At 43.8% G+C, this 18967-nt stretch overlaps 1 protein-coding gene across 1 annotated transcript in view; it reads right to left on the bottom strand.

Moving 5' to 3' along the window:
- SH3D19 (SH3 domain containing 19) overlaps nucleotides 1-18967 on the bottom strand; it is a 199603-nt gene that overhangs the window by 4116 nt on the left and 176520 nt on the right. Inside the window, exons 16-19 of the mRNA XM_056119057.1 lie at nucleotides 13200-13402; nucleotides 10326-10378; nucleotides 3102-3288; nucleotides 1581-1678 (exon numbers count right to left, since the gene is read on the bottom strand). Coding sequence (XP_055975032.1) covers nucleotides 1581-1678; nucleotides 3102-3288; nucleotides 10326-10378; nucleotides 13200-13402 — 541 coding nt within the window. The remainder of the gene's footprint in view (nucleotides 1-1580; nucleotides 1679-3101; nucleotides 3289-10325; nucleotides 10379-13199; nucleotides 13403-18967) is intronic.

The raw sequence follows: 18967 nt of genomic DNA, 5'->3' as shown, positions 1-18967 counted from the left end.
TGAAGGCCAAAATAACATACCCAAAATTTTAAATGCAGTTAATTCACTTTCAGTAACATTTTACGTAAAGACAAAGGGATCAGACTTTGGGGGTGGGAGTATACTCAGTGCTTGCCTTGAATGTGTGAGGCTCTGGATTTGATTCCCAGCACCACAGAGTCCCAGAGCACCACGCTGGGCAGCTGCCACCAAGTACCACCCGATGTCACCCCCATATAAACAAAAAACAACAATAGGAAAGACCTCTGAGTCACTGACTGGAGAACTAAAAGTACTAGACTAATTCCAAACATTCAAAACTTCAGGATCAAGAATTTTTTAATCTTTTTAAAAAGGAACTGGCGTAGGGTTACCAATTTACAATTTTGTCTGAGAAATATATTTTTAGAAATTACATCTTTTTTTGTTTGTTTGTTATGGGGCCACACCCGGCGATGCTCAGGAGTTACTCCTGGTTCTCCAGTCAGGAATTACTCCTGATGGTGCTTGGAGGGAACATATGGAAGGTCCCCGAACCGAGGTTGGCTGCATGCAAGGCAAGTGCCCTACCTGCTGTACTATCGCTCCAGCTCAAAATAACATCATTTTTGTTTGTTTGCATTTTATTTTCAAGGAGTTGTTCACAGTAATTGCTTACATTCAATATTTAAACACCGGGCCGGAGCCACAGTACAGTAGGGAGGGTGTTTGCCTTGCATACGACAGACCCGGGTTTGATCACTGGCTTCCCACATGAGCACCGCCAGGAGGAATCCTGAGTACAGAGCCAAAAGTAATCCCTGAGCATCGCTGGGTATGACCCAAAAAGAAAATAAAAAAGACAAAGAGATTAAAAAAAAAAATTTCAACACCAACCCCACCACCATTAAACCTTCCCGCCACCATTAATTATTTTGAGTTTTCCCACCACCACCCAAGCTAGCCCAAAAGGCAGATGCTGAGTCATTTATTTTGTATTGCTTGAAAATAACATCATTTTATACTACGTTTCTGGGCAACATTCAGCAGTGCTCAGGGCTTACTCCTGGCTCTGTGCTCCAGAATCACCGCTAGCGATGCTTGGGGGACAATATGTGGTGCCAGGGATCAAAGCTGGGTCAGCCATATGCAAGGCCCCACTTGCTGTACTAACTCACTGGTCTCCAGTCAGTGTATTTGTGGACAAGAGTTGTTGGGTCTGCCTGTAGCAAGTATTACCTGACTGCTATACCAGTTGGTAAGACATTACAGATGCAGGCCACAGGGGCCATGGACAGAGTTATCCATTACTGCAGCCACCATGGGAACTTCAGCATCACTGAGACTGACACCATCAATGATAGCATAAGGACTTGGAATAAGGAATTAGTTCTGGGAATGTGGGTCTATCAAGCCAATAAGGTTTTCCTTAAGTATCTAAGTGCCTTTCTAATGATTACATTTACCCTATTCGCATCCTTTAATTCTCTTAGGTTTATGGTCAGAGATCTATTCATTCTTAGCTAATAATCAGCATTCCACTAGATATTCTACTTTTCTTTGGAAGCCATTTCAAGATTTTTTGCTGTCTATTGCAGTTAAAAAAAGATACACAGTCTGACCTTGAAGCAAAGCTCATCTTCATTCTCTCCATGGAAATCATATAAGGCTTTGGCTTTCCTCCCCTTCAATGCTAAAGTAGACGTCGTCTTTGCCTCAGCTGTAAAGATACCAAAATCCAAATAAATAGAACAGCACAGAATTAAAACACAAATCTAACATTTTAGGAAATTCCTTTGTCATTCTCAGAAATTTTGTGATTAATTTTGAATTTCACTTTCAAGAAGATGATAGATGATCTCCTAGCAGAAAAATACTGTAATGGATGAAAGTGGCCATTGTAAGTGAAGGCTTTTCTTGTTTCTTTTTGTCTTTTGGGCCACACCCAGCTGTCCTCAGGAGCTACCTCAAGAGCTTGGGGACCGTGCTGTGCTTGGGACTGAACGAAGCCCCCTCCCCTGCAGAGCAAACTCTCAGTCCTCTGAACTAGCTCTGAGGCCTGTAGTTAGGCCCCCTCCCCACTGCTAATCCAACCAAGTTTACAAAAAGATTTTGCATAACTTTGTAAATCAGCTCTTTTGACTATAGCAAAAACCTTAAAGTGGAAAAGAACCAAATAACTTAAACTGAGCATGTCCAAAGGGAACAGGAATACAAGAAAACTCTTTGCTTAATGTCAGTGTTACATCATGTTGGCAGGTTCTTGTGAATGGCAACTTTAAGCAAATGCTCACAAAACCAGTTTTAACAAAGGCTAAGTGATGCAAGCAACTTCCTATGGTATATTTCAGGTCACAAAAATATTACTAAACTTCTAAATAAAGACCAAAGACACTTTAGTTTTTTTTTATTATTATTTTTTCCACACCTGGCAGTGCTCAGGGCTTACCCATGGCTCTGTGCTGAGGAATCACTACTGGCAGGGCTTGGCGTGTTGCGGATCGAACCTGGGCTGGCCACATGCAAGGCAAGTGCCCTTCCCAGTGTACTATCACTCTGCCCCTGCAAACACTTTAATTATTCAATAATCATTTGCTTACATTCATTTGTTTATATTTTTCCAGCACGCTTATTCCAACTGTGGATCCTGTGCCTGCACAAGAAGGCTCTTCCATCACAGGCAGGGCACATCATACCTAACTTGCTCCAGTGGGAACCACTGAAACTCGCCAGAAAGACTCGTGCACAATCCTGAAATTTGGGGGGGGGGGTGGCAACTGGAGTACTCAGAGAAAAGCCACACAGACACAGAGAGAAAACGCAAACTCCAAACAGATGGTGACAGGGAAAGGGTGGATTTTTTTCTCAACAAAAAAAAATTCAAACAGCCTTGGGGGCCTGAGAGATACTACAGTGGGTAAGATGTTTGCGTTTCACAGAGCCGACCTGGGTTCAACCTTGGTACCCCACATGGTTCCTCGAGTTCCTGAGTGCAGAGCCAGGCGTAAGCCCTGAGCACACTCAGGGGTGTGCTCCCCCACCTGTACCCGCCCCCAAAAATGTAGAAAAAAAACCCAGCCTTATTCAAGGACCTGCTGATCATCTCTCCCAAGTCTGGGACTCACTTCATGTAGTTAACATACCTGAGCAGGGGCGCACAAAGACTGCTGGAAAGATGCCCTCCCTGCTGCGCAGTCTGCCCTTGTACCAGTCACAGTTAAGGCGCTCGAGGATGAGGATCCGGTCCCCCCTCTGGAAGGATAAGTCGTCGCTGGTCTCTGCCACGAAGCTGTGAAGAGCTTCACACCATTCTCCAGATACACTGCTATCCTGTTACAAATCAGAAGTTTGGTAAGAAACATGAGGTTTTATGTAAGATTGACTTCTATAAAGCTACAAAGTAGTGGGAACAACCTGTCTTAAAGGAACATAAGGTTTCAAAGCCTGAAGTCTTTCAATCAACCAACAGTTTTTGTTGCCATCAAGTTTCAGAAAGAAAAATTTTAGTGACTTTTAAAAAATATATATTTCTTAAAGATATTTATGATAGCATTTGTGGCCTTTCTGCTTATAATGGATAAGTAATACTTAGGCAAAAAAAAAACCATTTGTCTAGCTAAGATCTATTAGTTATTAAATTAAGATTAGCTGCATTTAAAAATTAGGAAAGAGGACATAGTATTTATATGCATAGTATTTATGACACTATGGGAACTCCTGGTAAAGTTAAGCTGTTGTCGGTGACACTCTCCCTTGACCTAAATTAGGAGGATCAGAAAGGGCAGGGGATGGAGAGACAGTACAGTGGGTAAGGGTGCTTGCCTTGTTTGCAGTCAACCCAGGCTCAGTTCCCATCTTATAAGGTTCCCCAAGCACTGCTAGGAGTGATCCCGGAGATCAGGAGTAATTTCTGAGCATTGCCAAGTGTGGTGCCAAAACCAAACCAAACCCAAATGGACAGTCTGCTCATTCCCAGGTCATTACTTGATTTAGAAGCTATCAAGTCCCAGGGCATATGATTTTATTAATTGTACTTTTCATTTCAGACGTAGATGGCCCTAAGGCTGGCAGAATAAGCACACAAATGTGGGTTAGTATGATGCAACACTCCAACATAAATGCTTTTATCCTTCACTTAATCACTTAATCACTTAACTTCCCGTTAGTCGTCGATTTGCTCGAGCGGGCGCCAGTAACGTCTCCATTTGTCCCTGTCGCGTGCTAGTGTAGCCCAATGGCATCTGTTCGCTCCGGGAACATGAAGGGCCTCAAACCGATCGTTCATGATCTTGACGAAGAAGTCTGACCATCTGGTAGGTGGGCGGCCACGCGGTCTTTTGACATCCCGTGGAATCCAGTCGGTAACAGCTCTAGTCCAGCGGTCGTCTTTAAATCTCATTACGTGACCAGCCCATCTGATTTTTGACACCTTGGCAAACGAGACAGCGTCCCTGAGTCTTGATCGTTGATGGATGTCAGAACTCCGGATTCGTTCTCTCATTTGAGTGAAACGTGATATTCCAAGCATAGCTCTTTCTATTCTTCTTTGGGAGACCTGAATAGCGTTCTCATCTTGTTTGCATAGGGCCCAGGTCTCTGAGGCATATGTTAATGCAGGAAGAACAGTGGAATCAAAGAGATGTGCCCGGAGCCAGAGGTTCTTCGTCCTCTTAGTTATTTCTTCGACGCTCTTGAAAGCGTTCCAAGCCGCTCTCTTCCTCCTGCGCAGCTCGGGTGCCAGGTCATTTGTCATGTTGACCTCTCGACCTAGGTACACATAGCTGTTGCATTCTGAGATGGTCGTTCCACTGAGAGCGAATGGGGCATCAGGAACAAGGCTGTTTCTCATAAACATTGTCTTCGTAAGATTCAGCTGTAGTCCTACCTTTCCACACTCACGGTCAAAGTCAGCCAGCATTTGTGCCGCTTGGCTGATGTTTGGTGTTATTAAAACAATGTCATCAGCAAAGCGGAGGTGGTGTAGTTGCCGACCATCTATCTTCACTCCCATTCCTTCCCATTCCAGTCGTCGCATGATGTTCTCGAGGGTGGCACTGAAGAGTTTCGGTGAAATGGTATCACCCTGCCGCACCCCTCTCTTGACATCAACGATCACTTCTTTGTAGAATGGTGAGATCCTGGTAGTGAATCCGCAATAGAGCTCACGGAGGATCCTGATGTATTGGGCTTGAATGCCCTGATTGGCTAGGGCTTCAATGACCGCTTCCATCTCAACAGAATCAAAGGCCTTCTTTAAATTAATGAACGTTAAACAGAGCGGCATCTTGAACTCCCGAGAAACCTCAATGAGCTTAGTTATTGTGTGGATATGGTCGATGGTGCTGAATCCTTTGCGGAACCCTGCTTGCTCGCATGGTTGTCCTTCATCTAGTGTTCTGCCAATCCTATTTAGGATGACTCGAGTGAACAACTTGTAGATGACAGACAATAGGCAGATGGGGCGATAGTTGCCAATGTCATGGATGTCTCCCTTCTTGAACAGTAGTACGGTCCTGCTGGTTTTCCATTGGGACGGAACCTTGCATTCAGACAGGTAGCGAGTGAAGAGCCGAGCCAGTGTATTGATGAGTACTGACGGCAGGTTCTTCAGGTGTTCAGGTCTGACCTTGTCTGGGCCGGGTGCTGTTTGTTTCTTTACTGACGAAATGGCGTGTCGGATTTCGGAAGGGAGAACGTTGGGAACGACATATCCATCCTGTGGAATTTGGTATGTGGGCAAGTGGACATGGCTATCGAAGAGATTTGAGTAGAAGTCATGGATAATCTTCTCCATTGCCATTCTGGAGGATGTGATGGATCCATCAGGACGTCGGAGGGCAGTTATCTTAGTCTTATAGTTGGCGAAGGACAGGCGGGCGTTACGAATACTTTTCCCGGCTTCTGCCGCATCTACCAGTACTTCTGCTCTTCTCTCTTTGAGGTCTTCCTTGATCGCATCTCTGCACTGCTTTGCGAGCTCGGACGTTAGCTTGCGGTTGCCTGAGGCATGCGCCAAACCACGCTGGCGAATTAGCTCAAGAGTTTTCGAAGATAGGCGATTTTTTGTGGCTATCTCTCTCTTGGCGTTCCTAGCACATTCATGGAGGTGCTGAACCAGTCGATCGTATTCCTCGTCAATGTTGTCAACAATGGCATCTTCCCATGTTGCCGCAATAGTACCAAAGAGTTCCCAGTTGGTGGTCATTCTGGGAGTTCTCTTTTTGAACTTTGCAGCCCTTTCTCCCCGCTCTGTGAAGTAGAATTTTGCACGAAGGAGATGGTGGTCCGATCCCGTTCGAAATTTTGGGACAACAGCGACATCGGTCAGGCAAAACCGTCGATTGAATATGATGTGGTCTATTTCGTTGTGGAGTCATCCACCGGGAGACTCCCATGTCCATCGTTTAGATTCTGCCTTCTGGAACTGTGAGTTACCATGAATGGTCTTGGTCGACATGATGAACTCAGACAGTCTCTCACCCTGTTCGTTCCATTCTAGGCCATGGGTCCCGATGTGAAGTTCTTCAGCTGATCTTCTCGGTCCTATCTTTGCATTAAAATCACCCACAATGATCTTGTAGAAGGTGTGGTCTTCTTTATAGAACTCTCGGAAAGACTGGCAAGCTACCAAGAGTATTCCGCCCGCACGGAAGAGCCTGGCAAGCTATTCGCTGTGTATTCGATATGCCAAAACCAGGAACTACAACTGGTCTCATTCACCTGACCCTGAAGGCTTCACCGACATGGCAGCACTGAGAAGGATGAGAAAGGAGAGGCCGACAAAATCTCAAGGCCGACCTAGGCTGCCACTACGAAGGAAGACAAAAATGATCGTCTGTACATTCAATGCACGTACGCTAGCATCAGATGCATCCATCGAGGACCTGATGGTACAAGCGCGAATGATCAAGTATGACATCATTGGTTTGACCGAGACAAGAAAGCACGAATCTCACCATGCCGTTTTTGACACTGGAGAAGAATTGTTTCTCGGAACATGCGATAAAAGAGGTGTTGGAGGCGTCGGTGTCCTTGTCAACACAAACTTGGCCAAGAGCATTGATTCATTCGAATGTCTAACAACCCGAATCGGACGTTTACATTTGAATAGATGTGGCTCACTGCCTGCAGTTTCTATCTTCGTTGTCTACGCACCAACATCTCATTATGATGAAAGAGAAATCGAGAAGTTCTACATGGAGCTTTTATCTTTAACACATAATAAGAAGATTGTGGTCTATGATGAGGTGTGTCTGCCAAGTGTGAATGGGAATTCTATGTTTAAGTCGCTCAGGATGGGAGGAAGGAACAAAGCTAAGAGCAATGTCCTGAGGTCAGACAGGCCTAGGCTCCAGAGCCAATCCTGCCACTTCCCGGCTGAGTGACACTGGGCAAGATTCTAATCTTTTGATTGCTGGCTGTGGAGCTGAACTGAGATGATGCATGGAGAACACTTAGCACCATGCCTGCACATCTCACTCTCAACAACTGATGGCTTATAAAACAATACAACAAATCATGTAAACGAACCACTGAAATATAGCAATCTTGCTCCTGCAGTTGAAAAACCAGAGAGAATGGTACTCATTGCGGCAGAGATGTGGCTTAGTGGTAAAGTACATGACAAGCATGCAGGCGACCTGAGCTTGATGGAGAAGGAGGGAAGAAGGAAGGAAGGCAGGTAGGAACTAGGCAAGAAGACAGTCAGGAAGATAGACAGGCAGAAAGGAAGGTGATCACTACCAAGAAGTGCAGGCAACTGCAGAGGTAGGGATAAAAGAATTAAGATACATGTAAAGTTCAATTTGCTGACAATCTGACAATGACCCCATCAAGCTTACCTTCAGAAACATCACAGAAAACAACAGAAACTCACACTACTATTTAGTTAAAATGCTTCCAAAATCAAGTTCTACATGTGCTAATTTTAGTCTAAATTTTCTCTTTCCCTTACAAAAAGAGTACAAATGTTTCAAAACATTCAGCAAGTCAGGAAGTATATAATGAACGGAGAAAAAAAATCTATCTACCTATAACCTAACTGCCCACAGGCAATTGAACATTACATGTACAGATTAAATACATTCCTTCTAGATTTTTTTAATTGCTATTTATTCAATTTCCTATAAGTTTTTCACTCATGCCTTTTACTTTACAGATTTAGTTTTGCATGGCCTCAGAACATTCTCCCAAAAAGGGCCATATTTGTTTTCAGTTTTTTCCTATTATAATGAATCAACTAATATGGCTAGTAAAGCTTTATCTTAAAAAAAATTTAAGGTAGGAAAAAATATTAGTATAGGAATAGTAATAAACTTTACTTTCTTTAAAATTTTTTTAATATTAATTTTTTATTTTATTCTCCTATTTGGTACTGGTGGAGGGATGGGTACTTGATCATTGTATAACTGAAACCCAAGCACAAAAATTTGTAAGTCTACAACTGTACCTCATGGTGTTTCACTAATTAAAAAAAAAGAAATATAATTTTTTATTTTATTGACTCATCATGAGATAGAGCATTGCAAAGCTCTTCATGATTGGGTGTCAGTCATACAATGTTCCAACACCCATCCCTCCATCAGTGTAACTTCCCAGCACCAATATCTCCAGTACCCCCATTCCCCTAAAACACAGCCCACACCAGCCTGCCTCTATGGCAGACACCTCTCCTTCTCTTCCGTTTTCTCTCTCTCATACCTAAAATGAGGTTTGCAATACAGATGCAAAAGGTTATTATGTATATCCCTTTACCTACTTTCAACATTCAGTTCTTGTCCAGAGTGATCACCTCCAACTAATGTCATAATGGGTCCTCCTCTATCCTAACTACCCTCCACCTCTCACACCCTTGTGGTAATTTCCATCCATTGACACCAGTCCTCCTGACCTATTTTCCCTGGCCTTGGGTAATAGTTTCATATTATTAAGCTTTATTTTCTTTTAAAATGTATTTATTTGTTTATTTATTGTGGAGGCCACAGCCAAGGGATGCTGAGGTGTATCCCCAGCAGTGCTGGGGGAACAGTGTGGTGACAGCTCAAACCTTAGACTCTTTCTTGGATGCAAAGACACACTCCAGCCCTCAGAGCCATCTCTCCAGGCCATAGTTTCCCATTTATATTTAAAAAGTTATTAACTAATTTACTTTGGTATGGGGGCCACACCTAGCTGTGCTCAGAGCAAATCCTGGCTCTGTGTTCCAGGGTCACTCCTGTGATCTTATGGGACCACATGCAGTGCTGAGGATTAAATCCAGGTTGGCCGCATGCAAGGCAAACACCTTAAGCCTCGAACTAAATCTCTGTCCCACTTTTTTTTTTTGGCTTTGTGGGTCACACCTGATGATGCACAGTACTCCTGGCTCTGCACTCATAATTACCTCTAGAGGTGCTCAGGGGACCATATGGGATGCTGGAAATCTAACCGGGGTTGGCTGAATGCAAGGCAAATGCCCTACTCGTTGTGCTATTGCTCCAACCTCAAGCCCCACTCTTTTTTTAAACACTCTTGAGATTACTTTCTTGCTTTTCAGTTTTACTGCACATTTGTTAATCTTTGTTAATTTGACAGAATGTTAGCAATGGATGGTTATTTATATGCTGCTTTATAAGGCAATTTCTGCATAACATACACACACACACACACACACACACACACACACACACACACAATGGGGTTTACTCCTGGCTCTGCACTTAGGGATTATTCCTGAATGGCTCGGGGGACCATATTGGGTACAGGAAAGCACCCTGGCCAACAGTATTATCTCCCTGGTCCTCAAATATCTTTTTAAAAATATCAACAACCTGCACTGTCTCTTTTATCTCTAATAAGATTTCTTTTTCTTCTTTTCTCTAAAGACTTACATGTTTTTCTGAAACATTTCTATGAGATTTATATACCATAAAGATATTGACCATTTAATTCTTTATTCCAAATTGCATTTAATTTTTTATTCTATTTAATTCTTTATTCCAAATTGCAATATGAACTGAAATATGAACTGCAATATGCACATTGAAATATGAATTGCGGGGCTGGAGCAATAGCACAGCGGGTAGGGCGTCTGCCTTGCACGTGGCCGACCCGGGTTCAATTCCCAGCATCCCATATGGTCCCCTGAGCACCGCCAGAGGTAATTCCTGAGTGCAGAGCCAGGAGTAACCCCTGAGCATCGCTGGGTGTGACCCAAAAAGCAAAATAAATAAATAAATAAAAATTTAAAAAAAAAAGAAATATGAATTGCAATATAAATTAAAAAATAACACTTCTGTGGACAATTCTCTTTAATATTTATCTCAAAGTTAAAAACCTGGCTTTCACTGTAGTTATCCACTTGAGAGTTTGCATGAGAAGTGGCCTACCTGAGAATTTGCACCAGAATCTTCTGTTTTGGTCTTCAGTCCTACCTTTGTGCCTACATTAAGGAAAAAAAAAAAGTCAAAACCTTAAATGCAAAGATCATATATATAGTGTAGGATAACAATGGTTTGTCCTTTCTCCCTTGCTACAGGGAGCTTAGATTTATCGGTTTACACCCATCACAGTGCTTCCAAGTCACTCGCACTCCTTTGCTTATCCGTAACTTCTCTGTGCTCTCTAATCCAACCAGTCTATCACCTTTTTCCCCTTTATCAGACTCTGTTAATTAACTTGTAAAGGTCAGATTCCTCAGAAATCTATGATTTTATATTTGTGAATGAAATATTGCTTTTCTCTTTCTCTTATGTCCCTTTTGTATAGACACAGGAAGACAGTTAATATTATCCTTTTGTAACTTGGGAGTTAACTGACTCCGAATAATATTCACTCCTGGGCATCTGCTTTCTTGACTTAAGCCTCAGCTGCCCTTAGTTCCTAGCACCCCAAAAGCAGGGTTCCGACGAGGGACTGAATGGACCCATGGCAAGCTGTGAGCTACCTTGGCATTGAAATGGGCCTGGCCAAAGCGCCACAGTACTTAACTGTAAGTTAAGAGCATGGTCACGGACAAATGCTGTCATGATACAAAAAGTAACAATGAGATTAGGACCCTGCTAGGATTAGGAAAGACTAATCTGGCCTGAGCACTGTAGTCTGAGACCTATAGCGAGATGGCCCCAGGAGAGCAATCCTATAAGCAGATTGTATCTCTGACTGTTTATATGTTTGTTGGACTAAGGAGAGGAGAAACACACCCATATTTTGCCCTTAGGCCAGTTGTCTTGCTGGGTGAGTGTCTGTCCTAGAAGAAGCTTCCCCTGAGGGAAGGGACCTTATATCCATTGATTGTATGATGATACCTATGTATAATTGTTACCCCAACCCCTCATGCTTTGGGATTTAACTAAGGCTGTAAGAGTGGGCTGGGGGAGGTAGAAGCAGGAAGGAGAAGAATGAAGGAGCAGGATCCAAAAGGAGGATGAGGGGGATCGGGGGAGAGAAGATCATGGGGGAGAATCAGAAGCAGAAGGAGAATCAGAGGAGAATGGAGACTCGAGATGGCATAAACTGCAATTAATACCAACCAGCCTGCTCCTTATTCCCTCCTTTGTCCGCCCATTGCCCTTGGCCTCCCTAGGGTAGGGAAAGTGTCCCGAGATCACCTAACACAGGAGGCAGGGGAGAGGCCCACTGAGGCCTTTCGTATTTTATTTTTTGAATACACAATACAGTATTGGAGAAAGGCCACCGTGGATACAAGGGAGAGAAGATCAAGTGAGTGCATGGGATTGCAAACCACCCTCTTCACTAAATGGCATGTAACTGGTCAGGCACAACCCTCTCTGGACTTGATCCCTGACTCTAAAAAGATTCACATTAAAGAGACACTAGTCCATGTCTCTTGAAAGTCTATAGTTCTCTCTCGCTTTAAGTCTACGATTCTTCTCTCCCTACTTTGGTATGAAGTGACTAATATAATTTTCTAAACACTAACTGCCCCTCCCTCCCTCCCTCCCTCTCTCTCTCTCTCTCTCTCTCCCCCCCCCGACACACCCAGCAGCACTCAAGAGCTTACTCCTGGTTCTGCCCTCAGACATTCCTCCTAGACATGCTTGAAGGATGAAATAGGTTTCAAGAAGATCTCATCAGCCCCAACACTAAACCATCTTTAAAAGAGATAAACAGGGGCCAGAGTGATAGTACAGTGGGTAGGGTGTTTGCCTTGCATGTGGCCCACTAAGGTTCAATCCCCGGCATCCTGTATGGTCCCCCAAGCACAGCCAGGTGTAATTTCTGAGTGCAGAGCCAGGAGTAACCCCTGAGCATGGCTGGGAGTGACCCAAAAAGAAAAAAGAAATCCAGATAAACAAAAAGTCTATTTTTATTTTTTTCTTTCGGGATCTGGGGGCAATACCCAGCAGTACTCAAGGGTTACTCCTGGCTCCATGTTCAGAGGTCACTCCTAGTGCTCGGGGGACTATATAGCATGCTGAGTCAGTCACATACAGGCAAGCACCTTAGCTCTGTACTATCTCTCCAGTTCCATAAAATCACTTTTTTTTGGGGGGGGGGGGGCGGGATCACACTTGGCAGTGCTCAGGGAATCACCGAGATTGGGGATCAAACTGGGGTGAGTATGCAAGGCAGGTGTTTTTCTGTCTGTGCTGTCTCTCCAGCCCCAAATCACAATTTTGAAAGTACATTTTTCTTACACTTAAAAAATATGATAACATGGATTGTCACTATCACTATCACCCCATTGTTCATCGATTTGCTTGAGTGGGTGCCAGTAATGTCTCCATTCGTCCCTGTCATGTGCTAGAGTAGCCCGATGGCATATTGGGGGCTCTTTCAGGGTCAGAGGAATGAGGACCATCACTGTTACTATTTTTGGGATATCAAGTACGCAACGGGTAGCTTGCCAGGTTCTGCTGTGCAGGCGGGATTATGGATATCATATAGTTTAAATGTTATCCTATTACTTGTTCCTTCTTTGCAGGGAGCGGCTCTTGATAGAGTGCTAGGGGGTAGCATGTGATGCTGGGGATCAAACCTGGGGCCCTGTGCTCCAGTCCTCTGAGCTCTCTCAGGCCCCAGACTGGTAGCATGGCATCCTTTTGTTTAAACTCCCAAGACTCCCGATTCCACTAAGAGTATGCATTCTTTTGTTGTTGCTGTTTTGTGGTACCAGGGATCAATTCCAGGGCCTCATACAAACAAGATAAGCAGTCTGTCACTAAGCCACATGTCAGGCTCTTACTAATTTATGCGAGTTAGCATAGAATATGACAGAAAATCACATTCCGTATACTCACCTGGAACATGTATACCAGAGGTGGGATGATCCTCCACTAGTTCCACAAAGTTAAGGGGGAAAATTCCGGTTCTGTCTCGAAGTTCTCCTCTGGCCCATTCTTCATTCACGTACTCTTTAAGAATAATAATTTCTCCCTCTGAGAAACTTAATTCATCCTTCTGGTCTCCAATAAATTCAAATCGGGCAATACATCTTGGACCCCTGAACAAAGATCACATCTGTGGGTTAACTGGACTGGACTATAACTGGACTATAACTTTCAAAAAAGCTTAAACACTTTAAAGTCTTTAGATTTTGTTGACTATAGAACTAGGTATGCTAGGCATAATTCAAATACTTTTTTAAAAATTCCCTCCCCCTCTTAGAAATTATTCATTTAAAAACCATTTTTTAAGAGGGTGCAAGTGTTTGGACCAAACCTGACTGTGTTTAGGGCTTATTCTTAGTGGTACTCAGGGCAACATAACGCAATGCAAGGGAGCACCAGGGTTGGGTGCATACAAGGCAAGTACCTCACTCCCTGTACTATCTTTGTTTTTTTAATTTTTTAAAATTTTTTAATTTTTATTAGTGAAACACCATGAGGTACAGTTGTAGACTTACAAATTTTTGTGCTTGGGTCTCAATTATACAATGTTCGAGTACCCATCCCTCCACCAGTGCCCATTTCCCACCACCACGGGTCCCAGTATCCCTCCTGCCCCCCATCCCCCCCATTCCTCCCCTCCTCTGTGGCAGGGCATTCCCTTTTGTTCTCTCTCTCCTTTTGGGTGTTGTGGTTTGCAAAAGAGGCATTGAGTGGCAATCATGTTTGGTCTATAGTCTACTTTCAGTATGCTTCTCCCAACACCCTTCATTTGGTGCTCCCTTCTCTATTTGAGCTCCCTTTTCCCCTAGCATGTGTGGCTGGCCTCCAAGACATGGAGCAAAATTCCTGGTACTAATCTCGGCCACTCTTGGGTGTTAGTCTCCTATTTTGTTACTTTATGTTTCCCAGATGAATGCAATCTTTCTATGTCTATCCCTCTCTTTTTGACTCATTTCGCTTAACATGATACTTTCCATGTAGTACCACTTGTATGTAAATTTCATGACTTCATCTTTTCTAACAGCTACATAGTACTCCATTGTGTAGTTGTGTAAATACTCCCTGTACTATCTTTCTGACCCCCATAATTAAAAGGGTTTTTTTCTATGAAAGAGAATAAATAGTATTTCTAAGTGACAGTTCTAACACTTTATATATGAGCCTGTACTCAGAAAGGATAGAGCTAAGCTCACAGAGTATATGCACAATTCCAGATAAGCAGCTGCCAGTTTATACTGTTGTATCTTTGATTACCTTGACTTCAATATTGGATCTCCCTAATCACCAAGTCTTTGTATTTGTTGGATCACTGTGACCCAAGACCTAATCTGACCCCTTATTATCACAAATGTACTAGAACAGCAGTAGGGCGTTTGCCTTACAAGCAGCCAACATGGCCAACCGAGTTCGATTCCTCCGCCCCTCTTGGAGTGCCCGGCAAGCTATTGAGAGTATCTCGCCCACACGGCAGAGCCTGGCAAGCTACCCATGACGTATTCAATATGCCAAACACAGTAACAACAAGTCTCATGATGGAGACGTTACTGGGCCCGCTTGAGCAAATCGATGAACAACAGGAGGACCGTGACTGTATTGTGTGACATATGCAAGGCAAGATTTAAAACTTGCATGGCAGAATGCAATGCTAAGAAGAGAGAATGCTAAATATACATTGAATAAGATAATCACATATAGCACATATATTTTATTCTTTATATTTTTTTGGAGGGGGTTGAGCCATAGAAAGCTGTGCTCAGGGGCTACTTCTGGCAGGGCTCAGGGGATAATATGCAGTGTTGGGATAAAACTTAAGTAGGATGAATGTAAGGCAACCACCTAAACCCCTGTAATAGCTCTTCAGCCCCTATATATATTTTTATTTTTGGGATCATACTTGGCAGTACTCAGGACTTGCTCCCGGCTCTGTGCTCAGGGATCACTCCTGGTGGGGCTTTGGGGATCATATAGGGTGCTGGGACCATATGGCAACTGGGGTCAGCCACAACCCTAGTAAATGCCCTACTTGCTGTATTATCACTCCAGCCCTGGATGGTCTTTAAAAGTAGAGGTTTCAGAGAAGAGAGAAGCCTGGCATATCAATTCATATACTTAATTTCATATCTAATATTGATGTGTTTAAAATGATTTTTAAATCTCCTTTAAAAAGGCTTTTGTATCTGACAATTAGAAAATTCTTAAATTATCTGTACCATCTATTAAGAATAACTTGAAAGCAGAGACCAAGCTATGTCTCTAAATGGCATAATTTAATACCAAAACTTTAATTTGAGCCTTTAGAGAAGTTTCAATAGAAATGGGGTAACAGGGGATATGGTGCCGCCAGCAGGTCAATCTGTACCTGTGAGGCAAGTGCATCAGCAACCTGATGGCACCTTCAGACTTCCAGATACCCCAAAATTGCTGCTGTGCCTTCGGCCAGACCAAAAAAACTTAGGGCAAAGTTTACCAAGAAAGTAAACGGCCAAAAGTTAGGTATGTGGGAGACACACCAAAAAACCACCTCGGGCTCAGCTATATAATTGGAGGCAAGGTCTCTCTGGTTCCTGATAGAACCGCTTAATGGCCATGATCCCAGGGACTCAGAAACAAATTTTAAAACCCAGGGGCTTTTGGCAGAAATGCATTCGGTCCCTGCAATAGGTTACCGGTGCTGGGCCAACCCAGGTGGGAATAGGTTTCGTGCCTTGGCCTGTTCCCCCTGGTGGCCCGGTGGCCGCCATCCTCCAGAGGCCACTGGACAGTTAGGTTTGGGCCCGCAGTGACAAGACATGCAGGGCCTCATGGGATGGGGGTGGAGCCGGCCCTTTCCTCCCCACCCCAATGAGACCCTGAGTCGCTGTCCATGAATGGCTTCTATGGCTCCTGATCAAGCTGCTTAACAGCCATGATCCCAGAGACTCAGGAACAAATCTCGGAACCCAGCAGGTTTTGGCAGAAACCCCTCCAGATGTAAGTGTTAAAATTTCGAAATTTCAAAATCATGCAGCCATTACTGCAGCCACGCAACATCATGTTATTCTTAACCAGCAATAGAAAACAAATTGTCTACTGTTGCCTTTTCAGCAGATCTGAGTGTTGGGGTAAAATCCCAAATAATAATGGTAGGTCTGGTGTCAAAATATTGAATGTGATCAAAGTAGAGAGAGTAATGTGGAAATCATCTGCCCCACAGGTAGAGGGAGGGTGGGCATGGGGGTATACTGGGGTTTTTGGGGGTGGAGAATGGGCACTGGTGAAGGTACAGGTGTTTCATTGTATGACTGAGACTTAAACCTGAAAGCTTTGTAACTGCTCTCATGGTGATTCAATCAATAAAAGTATAAAAAAATGAAAAAAAAAAGTAAGGTGGAGTTCATGCCCAATTCAATCAGCTAATCAGTGGCTGAATAAATAGCAGTACTCCTACATAAGAAAGAAAGAAAAAAGAAATGGGGTAAGGACAAGCAATTATCTAAAGAGAAAAGGTTGGTCCTGATTCCAGCCAAGCTTGGATTCAAGTCAAATTAATGGATAAAAGATTATGAGAACTCACTTTAAATGCAATCTGCCACTACAGTAAACACTGCTTAGATATAGGAGAAAACCCAGACCTGACGTAATCTCAACCCTGTGGCCTCAGAAGGTTTTTTTTTTTTTTTTGCTTTTTAGGTCACACCCGGCATTGCACAGGGGTTACTCCTGGCTCATGCACTCAGGAACTACTCCTGGCAGTGCTAGAGAGACCATATGGGATGTGGGGAATCAAACCCAGTTTGGCTGCATGCAAGGCAAACGCCCTACCCACTGTGCTATCACTCTAGCCCCAGAAGTTTTCTTGTTTGTGATAACCTTTGCATTTATTTTCTGAAGTCCTCAGGGAACATCTCCTTATGTCTGACCTATTCAGAGACAGGTTTACAGTCTTCAGCAGGTAGTGAATTCTATTAATTTGCTCATTTAACTACAATATAAAGTTGAATTGTGACCGTGTTTTAAATCTCAAAGGAGTTACAATGATGCATAAAACAGTACATAAATTCATCGAAACACCTTCAGACACAAAGAAGACCCTTCCAATTTAACTCTGCCTTTGTTGGGAGAAAAGCCCCTTTTGGTCTGCTTTGAAGTACCACAAGCCTGCTGCAATGCATACTTATCGCGGGTCAATGTGACCAGGGGACAAGGCATATTTGGCAGATATGTGATGACAGTTTAACCATTGTAATCACACAGGAGAGATGTAACCCTATCTATAAGGTAAAAGGTAAAGGCCCTCCCGTTGATCGTCGATTTGCTCGAGCGGGCCCAGTAACGTCTCCAATGGAGACTTTGTTGTTACTGTGTCTGGCATATCGAATACTCTCGGTAGCTTGCCGGGCTCTCCGAGAGGGGCGGAGGAATCGAACTCGGGTCGGCCATGTTGGCCGCTTGTAAGGCGAACGCCCTACCCGCTGTGCTATCGCTCCAGCCCACCCTATCTATAGAAAACACATATTTGTTCTGACCACTGTGAGTATGTGGCCATTCACATTTCCCCCCTTGTATGCCCAGCCTATACAAATTATGCTGATTGTCTAATAAAATGGGGACTGCTTGACAGGACTCCTGGTATGCTCATTTGCTCATTCCTAGGTTGTGGAGGTGGCGGCATAGGGACATGCTCTTTTCCCCGAACCCCTCACTTTACACAGAGGGTAGCTTGGCTTGGCCCTCAAGTCTCTGTGCGACAGTCCCTTGCAGGTCAAGGGGGCCTGCTCGAGAAAGGTCTGGGGAGAGACTCCAACTATGCCTTTACTTATCATTCCTCCTAAAAGCAAAGCAATATAAAATACCCAGCAGTTTTTGTAGAGTTCACATTTCTTTGAGGTTCAACTATCTTCTATGTCAAAAATATCTGACCCTTCTAGAAATTTGTTGGTAGATCAACACTAGAAGGCCAAAATAAAATGCAGGGGATGATGAAGCCCTCTCTGCTTCCAGGAAAGGCTTCACTGAGGGACGCATCGGGGGAGGCTCTGTCTACACACACAGACGTCACAGTCATTACATCATCTTCTATCAGATGTCAAATTTTCACCAAAATTTTAATTCACTATAGCTTTTTCTTGTTTGGGTTTTGAGGCCACATTTGTGGTACATAGGGCTTATTCCTATTTATGTGGTACACAGGGCTTATTCCTATTTATGTGGTACACAGGGCTTATTCCTATTTATGTGATCAGAGATCACTTCTGGTGCTGCTCATGGAACCATATGTGATGCTGGGGATCAAACCAGAGTTGGACATGTGCAAGACAAGTGTCTCAACAACTGTACTATCTCTCTGGTCCCCATTGCAGCTTTTTAAAGAACAAAATGGGGCCAGAGTGATCGTATACTGGTTAGGGGCTAGAGCGATAACACAGCGGGTAAGGCATTTGCCTTGCACGCGGCCGACCCGGCTGACCCGGGTTCGATTCCTCCGCCCCTCTCAGAGAGCCCGGCAAGCTATCAAGAGTATCTTCCTGCATAGCAAAGCCTGGCAAGCTCCCTGTGATGTATTCAATATGCCAAACACTGTAACAAGTCGTCTCACAATTTGTTGTGAGACGTTACTGGTACCCGCTTGAGCAAATCGATGAACAACGGGAGGACAGTGCAGTGCTACAGGGCTGACTCAGGTTCAATCCTGGGCACAC

This window comes from Sorex fumeus, unplaced genomic scaffold, assembly GCF_029834395.1.
Source record: "Sorex fumeus unplaced genomic scaffold, SorFum_2.1 ptg000039l, whole genome shotgun sequence".
NCBI classification, from domain to species: Eukaryota; Metazoa; Chordata; class Mammalia; order Eulipotyphla; family Soricidae; genus Sorex; species Sorex fumeus.
The sequence above is the reverse complement of the archived record's forward strand: the minus strand, read 5'-3'. Positions and strand labels throughout refer to the sequence as shown.